General features: G+C 21.2%; 1 protein-coding gene across 3 annotated transcripts in view; it reads left to right on the top strand.

Moving 5' to 3' along the window:
- Positions 1-15,685, top strand: part of LOC129612921 (protein pinocchio) — a 79,971-nt gene extending 64,286 nt beyond the window's left edge. For 2 of the 3 annotated variants that reach the window (XM_055526764.1, XM_055526763.1), the window contains exons 2-4: positions 4,513-4,573; positions 14,625-14,874; positions 15,285-15,685. In XM_055526764.1, the coding sequence (XP_055382739.1) occupies positions 4,527-4,573; positions 14,625-14,874; positions 15,285-15,599 (612 nt within the window). In that variant the 5' untranslated portion in view covers positions 4,513-4,526 and the 3' untranslated portion in view covers positions 15,600-15,685. Of the gene's footprint in view, positions 1-3,776; positions 4,003-4,512; positions 4,574-14,624; positions 14,875-15,284 lie in introns of those variants that run through there. The other variant, XM_055526762.1, reaches the window with a different exon arrangement.
- The last annotated feature ends 655 nt before the right edge of the window (positions 15,686-16,340 follow it).

The following is a 16,340-nucleotide window of genomic DNA, read 5'->3' as shown; positions in this document are numbered from 1 at the left end:
GTAGGAGAGGAAAGCGTTGCGCGTTTGCGTTGATAGTTTGATAAAACCACAAAAATTTATTCACTACACTTTTGCTTCATTTTCTTTCTGGAAAATTTTACAAAACTCGTGTTTTTGATGGTGCATTTAATAGGGTGATTACTAACTGTTTATTCAATTGAATCTTAAAAAAAAAGAAAAAATTTAATTTGAAATTAAAATTAATGAAGAAGCGTGTGCATATTTTAAGTACTTTTTACTTTTTCTTTTTTATGTTAAAAAACCACATGTACGTACTAAAAGTTCATGTAAACACATGAAATAAATACAATGGAATTATTATGATAATTTAATGTACTACTTCATTTGAAACCATTGTGAATAAGTGGAATATTTTATAAAAAGAAAAAATTTATTCAGTGTGTGCTACGAAAATTATTTTACATTAAACTGAAAAAAATTATGAACGTGTATTAGAATAAATTTTCCAAATTTTAATCAAATTTAATATAGTAAAATTACACAAAAGCTTTTAAAATTTAAATATATGTAAAATTATTCGTAAACTAAAGTATTAACTACTTGCAATTAAAATTTTTGGTTTTCCATTTCAGACAAGTTCATAGAATTTCATTTTTGTTTTGCACTAATTTGTCATAATTTTAAAATTATTTTAAATGAGATAATTTTGGTTTTACCAAATTAGATAATATTGTAATTAAATTATAGAAAATATGCAAATTTTAATTTTAATTTAAATATTTATTATTTCTAGGTAATTAAAAATGTAACAAAATTATAATATTTTTGCAATAATATGGAAAATCTGTCATAGAATGTAAAATTTCTTAAAACTTGCATAAAAATCTTTCTCAGTGTCAAATGTCATTCATTGTTTACATGTTATATTTATGGTTTGAATATCGGATACCATAGCCGTTGTGTTCTTATGATTTTTAATTAACCCTCAAATTCCCACCATACTTTTACCTTTATAAAACGATATTACGTATAAATTTTACCAGTTCAAACAAAATATTTCAAATATTTATCGGGAAATACTTTAAAAATTTTCAAATGATTTGGGTTACGCTAACGACACGTGTATTTACAGAATATAGATAACATTCGAATATAAAATATTAATATAAAATTACAAAGCTTTAAAATGAAATTTCATGAATTAATCTTTTTCTCAATAAACGCCAATATTTAATATTTATAATGTGTAATATATTTTACATACATATATCTGAATACACTTGAATTATATAATTTATAAACATTTCCACGGAAATTTAACCATCACTCAGTAGCTTAATGATGAGCTTTTTCTTATAATTTCTATATTTCTATGAATGTGTGAGTGTGCGTATCTTTTGCTTTAGTATATTTCAGATGATAGTTGTGAATATATACCTATATCATTTTTTTTTATCTAATAAATTTTACTTTTATGATTATTGCTAATTAATAATAATCAAATTATAAACAAATCATTGATTCATCATTTGAAATTTCTATGGTATTTTGAGCTAATTCCAAAAATACAGGGTAGTGGCAAGGTTAATAATTGTTTGTAATTAATTTTGTGCCTTTCCATACTAGATATTACGTTTTTGTATGTATATATTCCGTTGAAATGTTAAACTTGAATAGCAAAATCAATGTCAAACAAACATTGATAACAAATAGGGAGTTTTTGATATTCCTTGAGAAAAATGTGACAGAAAAATTCGTTCCCTGTTTATGTAATGTGCTTTTGGACGATAGATGGCTGTTATATTTTCAGGTGTATGTACTTTCATTAATTTTCACTTTGTGGCTCTACTGACCTTGCATCAAATTATTACAATCATTTAAGTTATTAGCTTAACATACAATTTATGTTATTCTAATATTTAAAATTTAGACAAAAAATAAATTTTGAAATTCTCAAATATATTACTAAATCTAATATTTAATTTTAGTCGTGTAACTTTTATCGTTGATTACTTTCATTATATACGTTAAGGTTTAAAAGTGCGTCATATACTGATATGACGCTAATTATTATTATAAATTTGATTTAGGCATTTTAATTTAATATTATTTTATAGCCATACTTAACATTTATAATATTTACATTAGATTTCAAGAACAACCTGTACAATAGACACACCAAAATGTTATCATTCAAATTTAAAAAATTTTTTTTTTGGAATTCCATAACAGCAAAAGCACGAACAAAAAAAAAAATGTGAAAAGCTTGTTTTTAAAACGACTCGGGGATTTTTATACCACTAAATATCATTTTTGTATACTGTTATACAAAATATGTTGTTATTATAGATCTTATTAAAAATGAATCATACTTTCTGTCTAATATAAACAAATATTTAAAAAATTTTTTTTTTATTAAATAAAATTATAATGTAGGCAAACTTAAAAAAATTTTTTTATTTAAATCACAATTATATTTTTTTTTTTTACATACAACAGTGATTAATCGTAAATGACTCTGAAAAATGATTGTTATGTTTGTATGGAAAGTTTGACTCTATTGCGGTACAAATATAATAAAATACTGTAAAATTTCAAAATAATATTTATTCTTCTTCTTTTTTCATCTTATTGATTCTCAAAAATTATTCATAAAATTCTAGACTTACACGTTCTTGTATTGTTTTCTATAACTACTCGTATATATAGAATATGTGTTTACAGTAATAAATACGACGAGATTTAAAAATTAAATCTATTATAGCTCCATCTATATACGAATGTACGTATATACGAATGTAGAATAAAATAATTTCCAGAAAGAAAACACAAGGAATTTTTTATTTTTTTTTTGGTTATAATTTATAAGCGTTGACACCCTCGCAGACGTTTTATATAAATATGTGGTTGACAGACAAATTAAAATTTTTTTTTCTTCTTTAAAACTTGTTTTTAAGCTTTGACGTACAAATTTTTTTTGAAAACATTCTGTCAAATCTGAATAAGTAAACAATCTTTTGTTCACAGCTGACTTTTGATTATTTGTTTGTGTTTTTTTTTTTTTTGTTCTGATTTGCGCATATTTACTTTACTATATTGTATTTTTTTACAATTATACATATTTACGTATCATAATAGACATGTTTGTACATGTATACATACATACATACTTAAGTACAATGTTCACATTTGACTATTATTTTGTATTTCTTTTTTTTAACTTTAAATATCTTAACTACCTTCACATACTTATTTTATTCCTACTTGTATTTTAAAATTTTTAAAAGTTTTGTTTTTTTTTATTCTGTTTTGATTTCTATTAATTTTTTTTTTTTTGTATTTTGTTCTGTTTTTTTGACTGAAAGCGAAATTCGAATCTTGACGTTACGTACGTACTTAGCTTGAATTAAAATAAAAAATGAAAAAATGAACAAGCGATGAGCGATGAGCGATGAGCGAAAACTTAAACCACACTTAAAAAAAAATTTGTTTATTTTTTTTTTCATTTGTTTTTCTTATTATAATTTTTTTATTATACATGTATGTATTTATACTATGACCTATATTTACTAACGTATTTCCGCTTAATATTATTTATTTTCACACATACAAATTTAAAAAAAAAAAAAAACAATCCTCAAACACATTTACACTAGATATTTTCCTTTGTGTGTGTATTGAGTCATTTAAAATTTTGTATTTTAAAAAATCATTTATCAAATAAAACTTTTAAAATTATTTTTCATTTCAACTTTGAATTTTGAGTATAATTGTTTAAAGCTCTTCTGCTTTCAATTCTAAAATATACAAATAGTAACTTGGATATTGTGTTTAATAAAATAATTAAAGAAAAAATTTAAAAGAAGAAATACCGTCGTGATTAATAAATTATTATAAAATTAATTTTGAAAATAAAATTAAAAAAAAAGTGAAAATTATTTTGAATTTATTTAAATAAAATAATTTGAAAAAGACAAGAAAAATTATTAAAAAAAAAATTTTTTTTAATTGATTTTAGAAAAACAAAAAATTTTTTTAAAGGTAATTAATAATTAAAATATAATTTTAGTGATAATGATAACACACTTGTGAATAATTGCGAATACACTTTAATAATTTATTTTAGTAATTGAAGAAAATTTGAAAATATTTTAAGTGAACAATTTTCTATTTGAATTGAAAAATTTTATTGTTGTCTAAATTTTTAGAACTTAAGAGTTATTCTGAATTTTTAGAACGAATAATTGAGGAAAAATTAATAATAATTAGTGATAAGAAATAATTATTGCGAACCGTGATATTACATAAAAAAATATTGAGTATAAATAATTTTATTTCTAAATTAAATGAAGAAAAATTAATTTTTTTTTTTTGATTTTAAATAAAAATAATTTCTGAAACAAGTTTATTTAAAAAAAATTTAACCCCTTTTTTGAAATAGAATTTAAATTTAATTTAATTTAAAAATAATTGAAAAAAATATTTTATAATCGGAAATTAAAAGTTAATAAAATAATAATTTTTTTTTTTATTTTAATTTTATTTTTATAGTAACAACTGCATCAATGTCTCTTGCAAGTTTACAATTTGCTGATTTACGTGCTCCATTAGGGTAAGTTTTTTTTTATATTATTCTAAATTAAGTACAAATTATATTAAAATTTTAAATTAAATAATTTTAAGACTGAAGTGAACACAAAAAAAAAACAAAAATACTTGTTGCCATATAAAGAAAAAAAGTACTATAAATTATTGTGAATGAAATGATAATAATTTTCTCAATTAAATTCTAAAATAAACTAGAATATTCATATAAACTTACAATATCAATTTTGTCTCGTATACATAATAAATATGAATGACATACTAGAATAATCTTTACTATATTAGTACTGTTCTTAATAATTATTTTAATTTTTATTATTACATACATTATACATACATATATATCAATGCTAACTGCATTTTATTAGTTTTCAATTATTGTCGATCGGTATATGTGAATTGTTTTTTGCGTTGCATTAATTTTGAAAAATTTTTTATTCCAATTTAAATTGTTAACAATAATCAGAATTTTTATATTTTATTAATTTAGAAATATAAAAGTTATAAAATAATAAATTATTTATTTATTGTTCTTTGATAAATTAATTAAAGCAAAAAAAAAAATTAGAGGGAAACGTCACTTAAAAATTAGACGATATTGTTTTGACGTTTTGCGCAAAATTTATTGATTCTGTTATATTTTTTTTTTTTGTTTTTTTGTATTTTTTATATTGTATTTGTTTTAAATTTTTACGCAATTCAATAATGACGTTCTTTTATGTTTTCAATTAATTTTTATTTTAATATTTATAAAGAATAAATTTAAATAAAGAAATGTAAAAATACTCGTATATTGAAATATTAAGAGTGTTATCAGGATGGTATACTTATTTAATGTCAAAAATAATGCAAAATTCTCAAAAAGTGAAAAATTTTTTTTTGACAAATTACGTTTTCATATTATCACTTGCCATGTACTGTTAAAATTTAATATTATTATTTCATTCTCAAAATTATAACAATTCTGTCTATAATAGCTCATTAAAATTTAAGTGATCTTTCAAGCTTATTATACGTACATACATACATGTTTCATTATTTTTAATTGAGAATATTATTAAATTTCTGTATTATTGCAATAGTTGAGAAATAATAGTAAAATTATAGCTACTACTGTATTGCATACTCAATTATTATAGATTACAATAATATTTTCCATTCACAATAATATTTAAACATAAAAATATAATTTCACGCTAAAATATTAATTAAGTTGTAAAACAAAACCTCAACATTTATTACAATTCTAAATTTATACATTAAAATTATTCAAAATATATAAAAAATTAGCTATGAAAAATTATAACTAAAATAAATTCTAAGAAAATCGATTAAAAATTTAATTTAAACAAAAAAAAAAAAAATTTCTGGAATTCAATTTTTAATATTTAGTTGGAAATAGCTATTTGGATTTTGTATGATCATACCTAAATATACAATAAGTCATATATATTATTTTGTATAAACAACATATTATGTGAATAGCAAAAATGAATTAAAAATTTTATAATTTTTAAAGAAATGAGATTTGCATTCATGCAAATATTTTATTACTTTTTGGCAAAATTCCATTACAGAATTAATATAAAAATAATTAATTTTTTTTTTTTTTTTGTTTTCATTTTTCAATTTAAATAATTTTTTGCATATAGAATATTTAAGATTTAATTCAGCAAATAAGAAAATAATTAAAAAAATATACAAATACAACACAGCTACTTTCATACATGTTAGATTATATTAAAATTCTATTTTGGTGAAATATTATTTTAAAAATTGTAAAAGAAATTCTAGAATAATATAAAAGAATTCCGACAAAAATAAATAATTACATTTTCTCTTTTTTTTTCATTAAAATTAAAAATTCAAAATACTTACTTTTTTTTCCAAAATATATAGATCCTATATAGGTATCGAAGAATTTGAAATCATAATTTTTATTCATACTTTTCGTATTTCATACACATTCATACAAATACAATGTATGAATGAGTATATTATAATATTTATTTGATTTCCGAATCGGAAACATTTTCAAAATCAAAGAGAGAGGGGGAAGAGAGATAAGAGGCAAAATAATATTTTACGTGATTTTTTATATTTTGAATTAAAAATCATCACAATGCAAAATATGATTAATATATATGTATTTATTATTATAGATTTGAATATGTATACATAGAGAAATATGACAATGAATCTTTGATGAGTAAACAAGAGAGTAAAAATATAATTTTTAAATACATAGGTTGAAAAATGGGGGCGTGTTGTGACACCATGCATATTTTAATATTGAGTACAGAATTCTAAAAATATTAAAATTGTATATCAAAAAATATATACACAGTATAACAGTATAATAGTATATCATAATTTATAATCTATGATTATGGAGTTAAAAAATTTTCTTGCAATTTCTTTTTTTTTTTGTTTTATCGAAATAATTAAAATTTGTGATATATGTAGATGTGGTGTAATATTGTTATACAGAGTACAAAATTTAATTTCAATATTAAGTGATAATTATAGTATTGTGTACTATTATTTCAAAAATGATCTGTTATACAATAATTATATATAAGTATAATTAAATAAAATTAATTTTACTTTCAGTATAACAATTTGTTATTATAAATTAGAAATAATTTTTATTTAAACCTTCATATAATATGATACAAAATTTTCCATTATGGCAATCGCAATTTAAGATTTATTTTTATACAAAACTATTTTGTACATATTATGTACATGACAACAGATTCAAGAATTAAGATTTACTTTCTATTCAAAATAATGAAAAAATATATATTTAAAATAATACTATATACATATAGTTAACAAATATAGAATATAAATTATAAAATGTCGCCTAAAATCTTTGGTATACAAAATAAAAATTGTAATTTTTTTTTTCTCTTCTCTATCTAGACTATAGATTTTTGTTATATACTCCTCGTTATTCTTTTATATTAATAAATTTAATTAACTAATCAACATCTCCTTGTATCTTACCACAATGCATATTAAAATTGATTTTTATAAGTAAGACAAGGATACAAATAGGCTATTCTTTTATAGCTGTATATTTTTACTTATTTCTCTCTGTATAACACAATATATATATTTACTTAAAATGAAAATATTTTAAAAAACATGAAAATTACATTTTTTTTTTGTGTTTTTTACCCTTTTATATGCATTCCACTCCCTATTTTCTTACATTACAATAATGTTATACAAAATATATACGGCTGTACGATATAATAAACTCGTATACAATACAATATAATGTACTCGGTATATTATACGAGTACAATATATTGTATATGTGGTATAAAATTGAATTAAATTTTATCAATATCAACATTACATCATTGTGAATAATAAAGATTTTTCTGTGATAGCCGTCATCTAAACATAAAATTTTTTTTTTATTTTTTTTTTATTCTACATAGAATTTATTAAATTTCCTTTCCCTGAATGGAATGTGCATCATTCCTACATTCTTGTATTGTATACATTATAATGTACTTACATAATATCGGGAATTGTATTATTATTTATTAACTAAATAAAATGATAATGTATCGAAAGTACAGTATACAACCAATAAATATAATTTAAAACAGGGTTACGGGCTCTGAACTTTCATTATTAAATAAGTTTTTGTTGAAAGTTTCAAATTAAAATTGTGTTATTTTGAAATTTTCTCAACAAAGCAACGCATTTCGATTCAGTGCTACAAAATCTAAAATTGCTAGTCATTTTTATATTGAATGCTGCAGGGAAGCTTCAAAATTCATTCAAAAATTATTATTTGTATTGCAATCTGATAAAATGTACCATGTTATAAAATTTTTTTATGCTAATCTGTGCTAAACTGTTCTCTGTTCTGTTATACAGTATAATACAGAGCTCTTTGCTAATATATTGTTATACAAAGCAAGTATAATACTGAGTTCTTTACTGTTATACTGTTATACAGAGTTCTATACTGTTATACAGAGTTTTTAACTGTTATACAGACTTCTATAGTGTTATACAGAGTTCTACACTGTTATACAAATTTCTATACTGTTATACAAATTTCTATACTGTTATACAAATTGTGATACTGTTATACAGAGCTTTAAATTTTAAAAAAACTTCGATGATGATTAATTTATCGGAACCGTACGGTACTTAACATTATTAACATGGACTCTTCTTAGAGAAAAAAAGAAATGCTTTTCTATTATGAACTTTTTTTTCACATTTTTATTATATTTTTTTTTTTGATGTTTTTTAATTATAAATAAAAAATTCACTGCTCCTATTTATTATTCTCGCGTTCTTTCTCTTTCCTCTATACATACTTCATTTCAATTAAATTACATATTTTCTGCATTCTGTAATTTTTTTCCCTAAAGAATTTTTTATGTTTTAAGTATATTTGTATATTAGTTTGTGTGTCTAACCATATGCATACAGAAAAGAAAATAAGAATATAAGAGAATATATTCTCTTACATTTATACACAGCTAGGCTAATATGCATATTTGGTATTATTATATTTATACATAAGTAGGTGTGTGTTCACTGCGATCATAAACTATTCGGTTTATGTGAAATTGTACTTATTATACGTAGATATGTTTGTTTGAAACTATGAACGTATGAAATTGCATATCAAGAAAAAAAAAAAAACAAGTTTTTCTTTTTTAACATTCCATTTTTATTAATTTTATTCACAATACTCTTTAAAATATGGTGAATTTTCCTGTATGCTATTTAAATAGAAAAAAAAATAGAGCAAAAAAATTGTGAAAATTTTATTCTTTTTTTTCATTATTTTTCTTTTCTTTTGAACTCAGAACATAAAAGAAAAACTATAAAAAAAATACAACAAGAAAAATTCCTAAGCGACGCCACAAAGTCAGACTAAATCAACCAAATTGTTATAATATATTGTGAATTATATGTATGTGTTCTGTGTACAGAGCAAGTTATATACATTATGTATATTGTGTATCCTCGATTATTAAAAACATGCTACTATGCTACATATACTTATTTACTCTATGACTATGATGATTAATCCTATTGGATGGTCATAAAAACCAAAACAAATTGAAAATGCAAGATGCAAGAAAAAAAAACAAAATTATATGGCAACAAAAAAAAAAAAATAGAAAAAGGTACACGATACCAATTATTAAAAAAAAGCATTGCCATATGAAATAATTTTTTGAATTTCAAAAAAAAATTTTGAAATTCTCAACATTTTTTCTGTATTTTAAATTTTTTAAAATATTTAATAAATTTTCAAAAATATTTAATAAATTTCATAAATTTTATTATTTATATTTAATTTAATATATTAATTAAAATATCAGTGGCATTATATTTTTTTTTTAATTTTAAACAAAACCCCTGGAGCCTTACTTTGTTATTCAATTTTCGTAAAACGAAAATTAATTTTAATATTCGGGAAAATCGTTAAGGTAGCACCAATCAATTCCTTTGATGCTTTCCATTTCTGCAAATACAAAAATTAAATTTCATTGTGTAAGGCCCCTGTATATTACGAACAAAATTTATGGAATTAAGCAATGCACTTTATATCAAAATTTCACAATATCTTAAATTGAATTTCTTATTCAAACCTGCTACATACAAAAGCGCCTAAATATAACAATATTTTTCAATATTCTTGAATTTTGAAAAAAATATTCACAATAGAAACAAAAAAAAATATGTATATGGCAATGATATCTAAAATAATATCACTTTTCAAATTTAAAAAGGAGCTGTCCACAATTTTATATGCTCTGAAACTAAATTAAAAAATTGTACACAAATTAAAAAAAAAAATTTTTTTCAAATAACATGCTATTTTTATAGAAAACGCGAAAAAAAAATAAAAAACTATAAAAATTCTATAAATGGTAAAACTGGAAATGTGAAAAGGAAAAAAAAAATCTGTTTCAAAATTCTTACAAGAAAAAAAAAACCATTTGCACTGAACATAATAGGCATCCATTTTAATTAACCCTTATAGATTACAAAAAATTATAAATAACTACAAAAGATATACGATTCCTCAGCGCAAACCTATCTACATCAGTTTTGTTATGAAAAATGTACTAAAGCAGTACAATTTACAGTCATTTTACACTATTACTACACAATTTGGTCTACACTGTACTCACATGTCTATGAAGTATACACTTTTAGTTTAACATTTTTTCCAACTATATGCGGTAATTTTAACCTACACAAAAACAATTTATATTTTATTTTTTATTATTTAAAATTGCAAAGGGTCCAACTAACTATTTAGAAAAACAATCAAAAAAAAAAACAATCGCCCAAACATCGCAAGTTGTAATTGTAAATGTCATGGGCGGTTATTGAAATACAAAACAATTAGAAATAAATGAATAAAAAAAAAAAAAAAGAAAACAAAAAATGCAACAAAATTGTCATGTGCGAATGCATGTGCCACCCTTAAATTATGAATAATAAAAGTATGAGAAAGCGAAAAGCGCTTTTTGAAATTCTTTTTTTGTTTTTCTCTTTTTTTTTTTTTTGCTAGCTTGTCTATAAAATTGCTATAATAAAGAAAAATAGTTGCATGTAAAAAAAAATAATCGCATGTGTACATTTATAGTAATTAGTGAAAAAGAAAAACAAAAAGAAAGCGAAATAAAACAAAAATTTTAGTTTTCTTATAAAAGTTTAACAGAGTTCAAATTTAACACTATATAAAGAATGGAAGAGTTGAGCTACTAGAGCTTATAATTGTTTTAATATTCGCTCATAATTCTATTAAGTCTATGGTTTTCAACTGTAAATTTTTGAAGATCTACATTTCAAAACTATAGCCATGAAAGCATTAAAATTAAAAATATTCAATTTCCATACAAAAAAAATTGCATACTTATAGGAAATTTTATATTCGTTTGCATCTCTAAGAAGTCAAGAATTTTAATATTCACTCTTAACTCTATAAAGTCTTAGATTTTGAACCAAAAATCTTTAAAAGATTTAAACAAACAAACATCAATTTTTCACAACAAAACATTGCATATTTATGGGCGTACGGTTTTTTTTAAATATTCAATTAGTAATTTTCATATTCACTCATAACTATAGAAAGTCAGGAATTTTATAATTCATTTGTAACTTTATAAAATTTGTTGTTTTGAGCTGTTGATCTTTGAAGTTTATAATCTTAAAAATATTTAATTTTTACAGAAAAAATTGCATACTTATAGGTGTAATATTTCTTAATTGTCATTCAATATTATAAGAATTTTAAAATTTTATTAAAAATTTATTAAATTTCAAAATAAAACTGTTGCTATAGACCAATTCTAAAACAAATAATTTAAAAAAATTTTATATATGTGTACCCTTTATTGTTTTTATGTTTCTGCCCACATGCTAATATAAAATATATAAAATAAAACGTAGTACATTTTTAAAATGCAATTTTTACTATTGTAAAGAAAAAAAAATAATAATAAAATAACAATTAAATATCAAAGAAAATTGCATTGCAAAAAAAAATGTTAAATATGCCAAAGAATTTTATGCTAAAGTTAATTTTCGTCGCGACAGTAAATTTATTCTACTATTGCATAAATTAATCTTAATACATGTATATGAACATTTTTATGTACATTCATGTACATTTTATGAATATGTTTTGCATAATATATACAATTCTACATATATATACATATATACAGTTTGCATTGTAGACATTATTTAAAAATTCATTATTATATACAAACATACTAACATACAAACATATACCACATTTTTATATGCGAATTTTATTTATTTGCTATTTTATTATTTTACAACTCACTTGCAGACACAAAAAAAAAAAGCGCTATAATCTAATTTTATTCTATTCATGCACTTATGGTTTAACATACTTATATGTATGTACTAAATATATACATACTTATATACATTGTACATATAAATATATCTCGTTTTGATGGCGTTCTCTGATTGGGAATTTCAACTTAAAATTAAATTGTTTAATGCAATTTTATTTTTTTTTTATTTTTTCACATTTTTCAAAATAGATAAGTTTAATGATTAAAATTATACAAAGCACTTTAAAAAAAATTTAATTTAATTTTAAAATTATCACAAATAGAAAAATTCTATAAACCTACATTTTTTTTTTTCGTGTATATGAAAAATTCATCACATTCTGACATTTGGTGATTGAAGAGCGCTAAGAGGGCGCATATATAGGCGCATACAAAATACTTACCTATTTATGTTTGCAATCAATTTTGTACATGTTGATTATTTTTAAATTTTGCTAATAATTTAAAAATAAAAAAACGAAAATAGCTAAAATCAAAATTGAATTTGATTTTAATTTTGATTTTTGATCTGAAACGAAAAATAAAAAAACAAAATGTTAATCATTACCGAAATCAATTAAAAATTCAGCGAAATTTTATCAAACACATGGAAATTGATATTTGTAATTATATTTAATGTCAAATCAAACAAAATTCATGAACAGTGTTTGAAATCACGGTATGTGTCAGTATAATGAGAATCAGTGTGTCAATTTCAATTTTGACAATTGTAATACATTTTGTAATATTATTATAATCAATAAGTTCTCTAATAATTTCTTTAAATCTTTTAATAATTTTAAGTAGAATAATAGGTTTAAATTAGAGTATCAAATTGCTAATGCGTTAAATTTTCATTATATTGGAATATGTTCAAAAATTTGTTCAATTTTCTATTATAAAATAATTTAATAACTTTTTACATAAATACGAGCACCTAAAAAAAAATATTCTTTTAAATTAAATTTCTCGACCATATCGGATCATAACGTAAATACAAAATTATTTTTTTCTCTTCTTTTCTCTACTTTCTTTCATTACTTATTCCTCTCCGTCCCCCTTCCCGCCCCCTCTCTATCTTTCTCACTTTGTACATTCAATATAAAATAACATAATAGAATTAAAATTGCATATTGCAAATTTCACAATCATTTAAATACAATATTGTTATACAAATTATTCAAAAAATAACACTTTTCTCCTTATGTAAATTTAAAATAAATAAAATTACATTTATTTATAAAACCTTTATACTATATAAATGTAGTATGTTTATATATACGATTTTCTATACCATAATGATTTCATTATGTATTATAATAAACAAGTTACAATTCAATAGATGTCGTTGTTGCATTCAATTAAATGACACGTTGTATAATACGAGTAAGAGCTCATTTTATGGCTATTTAGTACATGAAGTCATGAAATACTAAATGCCCCCCTTGAATTTTTTTACTCTCTTTCTCTGTCAACCTCTTTATGTGTTCCTCCCTCTATGTGTGACAATCAATTTAAATTTATAGAAAAATTTTGTTTTTTTTTGTGTAGTTTACTTGCATAATATAAATAAAGTATATTTGCACTTAAATAAATTAGAATTTTCAAATTCTAGTACATTATTATTATAATTAGTACATAATTATGTATAGGCTAGGTTATTATGTATGAAAAATGTATAATAAATATGGCAAATTAAATTTTTATATTGAATTTATGAAAAAAACCATTCACAATTTTAACATTCAATTTTTATACATATTTATGTATTTTTAGAAAATTTTAAATAAATCTAAATAAATACCTAAAAAGATTGTAAATTATATTTATAAAATTCAAATATGGGTAATTTTATTTCTATTTAAATTAAATGAAACCAGATTGCAATTATTTTCAAGTAAAATCTCTATATGTATATATACTTATAGATGAACTAGGTCAATTAGGGTCATTAATAATTAGAAATTTTGCTAAATTAAATACAAAAAGAAGAAAAAATTTCTTTTTCTATATATTGCACACAAGTATATAACAAAAAGAGAAAAAAAAATTGTTTGCAATAAAAATCTAGAAAAATAAAATAAACAAAAAAAAAAAATTTTCATATTTTCTCTAACATTTCAATTTTTTTTTTTTGCAATTAATTTTTAATGTTTTTTTTTTCCATTTCATTTTTATTTTTAGACGTAACAGCTTAAGCGTTTCATCATCATTATCTGATTTGGTTGGAAGTCCATTAGAAATTTCAATGGATAATGTATTAACAATTGAAGAATTACGTGCCCAAATGGGATCATGTTTTAGTTGTGGTGTTTCATGGACCGATGATCATGTTTCATTGGATTGTAGTGAATGCGGTGGTTATAGTCTTGAAAGACCATGCCCATTATGTGATGGAAAATGTGGTGTTCAATGGAAACGTGATTTTACAATGGTACATACATACATATAGAAATATTTAAATAATGACAAAAAAAAAAAATTAAATATTTTAAATTATTCAATTAGTTTTACCGTTTAAATTAATCGTTAATAACTTAAAAAATTGAAAAAAACTTTAATTTTTTTTCAAGTATCTAAAAGCAAATAAAAGCTTTTAAAGCTTACAATTGAAATTCAAATTTTTCTCCAAAATAATTTTATAACAAAGTTTTTTGTAGAGATTTTTATATCAAACTTTTGAAAAAGCTTTTTTTTTTAATTTTTTTGTTATTTTTTTTTAATCTTAGACAAAAACCAATATTTAAAATTTAAAAACAAAAAAAAAGCTTTTTCATTAAAAAAAACACAAAATCACAATTATAAAGCTTTATTAATTTATTATTTTGTTTTTTCTCATTTTAGTCTCATGCAAGCGGTAAAGCTCGCTGGTTAGGTGTTTGTCCAAGTTATCCAGAATCATCATTGAATGCAACAACTCAATTAACAGCACCAACAGCAGCTGTAACAACACAATCATCAGTTAACATTAATGGTGCTAATGGTGCTAATACCAATGCAACAAGTAATATTGTTGCTGCAGCAGCTGCTGCTGCTGCTGTTGCTGCAACAGCAAATTCAACATCAAATACAATTGTATGTGGTACAGCGAATCAATTATTATTAGCTCAAGAGCTGTGTGCGCGTCTTGAACAACTTTCGGCCAGTGCTCAAACATAATTAATAATAATTAGATTTAAATGCCAAGACAACCAGATATACATAATATTAATGGAAAAAATTCAACAAAAAACAAAAAAAATAAACCTTCAAATATAAAATATATTTTTAAAATTAATTTAATTATTAAAATAATAATTATTATGTAATGATTTATTTTTTTTTTTATAATAAAAAGGAAGAAATGTATTTTTTAAGTTTTTTTTTTTTTTCGCTTCTATATAAAACTATTTAAATTTATTATTATTATAATTATTAATATTATTTTGTAAAATTTAAACGAAAAAAAAAAATTATTAATTAATTAAAGAAGAAAAAAAAGATATAAACAAAAAATTTAAATAAAAGTCAAATAATTAAAATTTAACAAAAAATAAAATGAATGATTAATTATGTTAATTAGATATATAAATAAATTAAATTTTTTTTTTTTTTTGATAAATAAAATTATGTAAAGTTTTAATTGTAATAATTTGAAAACTTTATAATTATATAAAATAGAAAACAAAAATTAATATTTGATGTTTTTTCTTTTCTTTCATTGAAAAATTTCCAAATTTATAGGAAAAATACTTGTTTTGTTTTCAAAATTTCGAAATCCAAACAGAAAACAAAAATATATCTGAACAGTTTAAAAATAACCTATACAATTAATATTCGTAAAACATTCATTTTAAATTTATATACCCTCAATAGAATAAAATATTGAAATTCTAATATTTATTTATAAATATTTAATTA

The sequence above is a fragment of the Condylostylus longicornis genome, unplaced genomic scaffold (genome assembly GCF_029603195.1).
Source record: "Condylostylus longicornis isolate FDR11 unplaced genomic scaffold, ASM2960319v2 ptg000079l, whole genome shotgun sequence".
Lineage (NCBI taxonomy): Eukaryota > Metazoa > Arthropoda > Insecta > Diptera > Dolichopodidae > Condylostylus > Condylostylus longicornis.
This window is presented reverse-complemented; position numbering and strand designations above follow the sequence as displayed.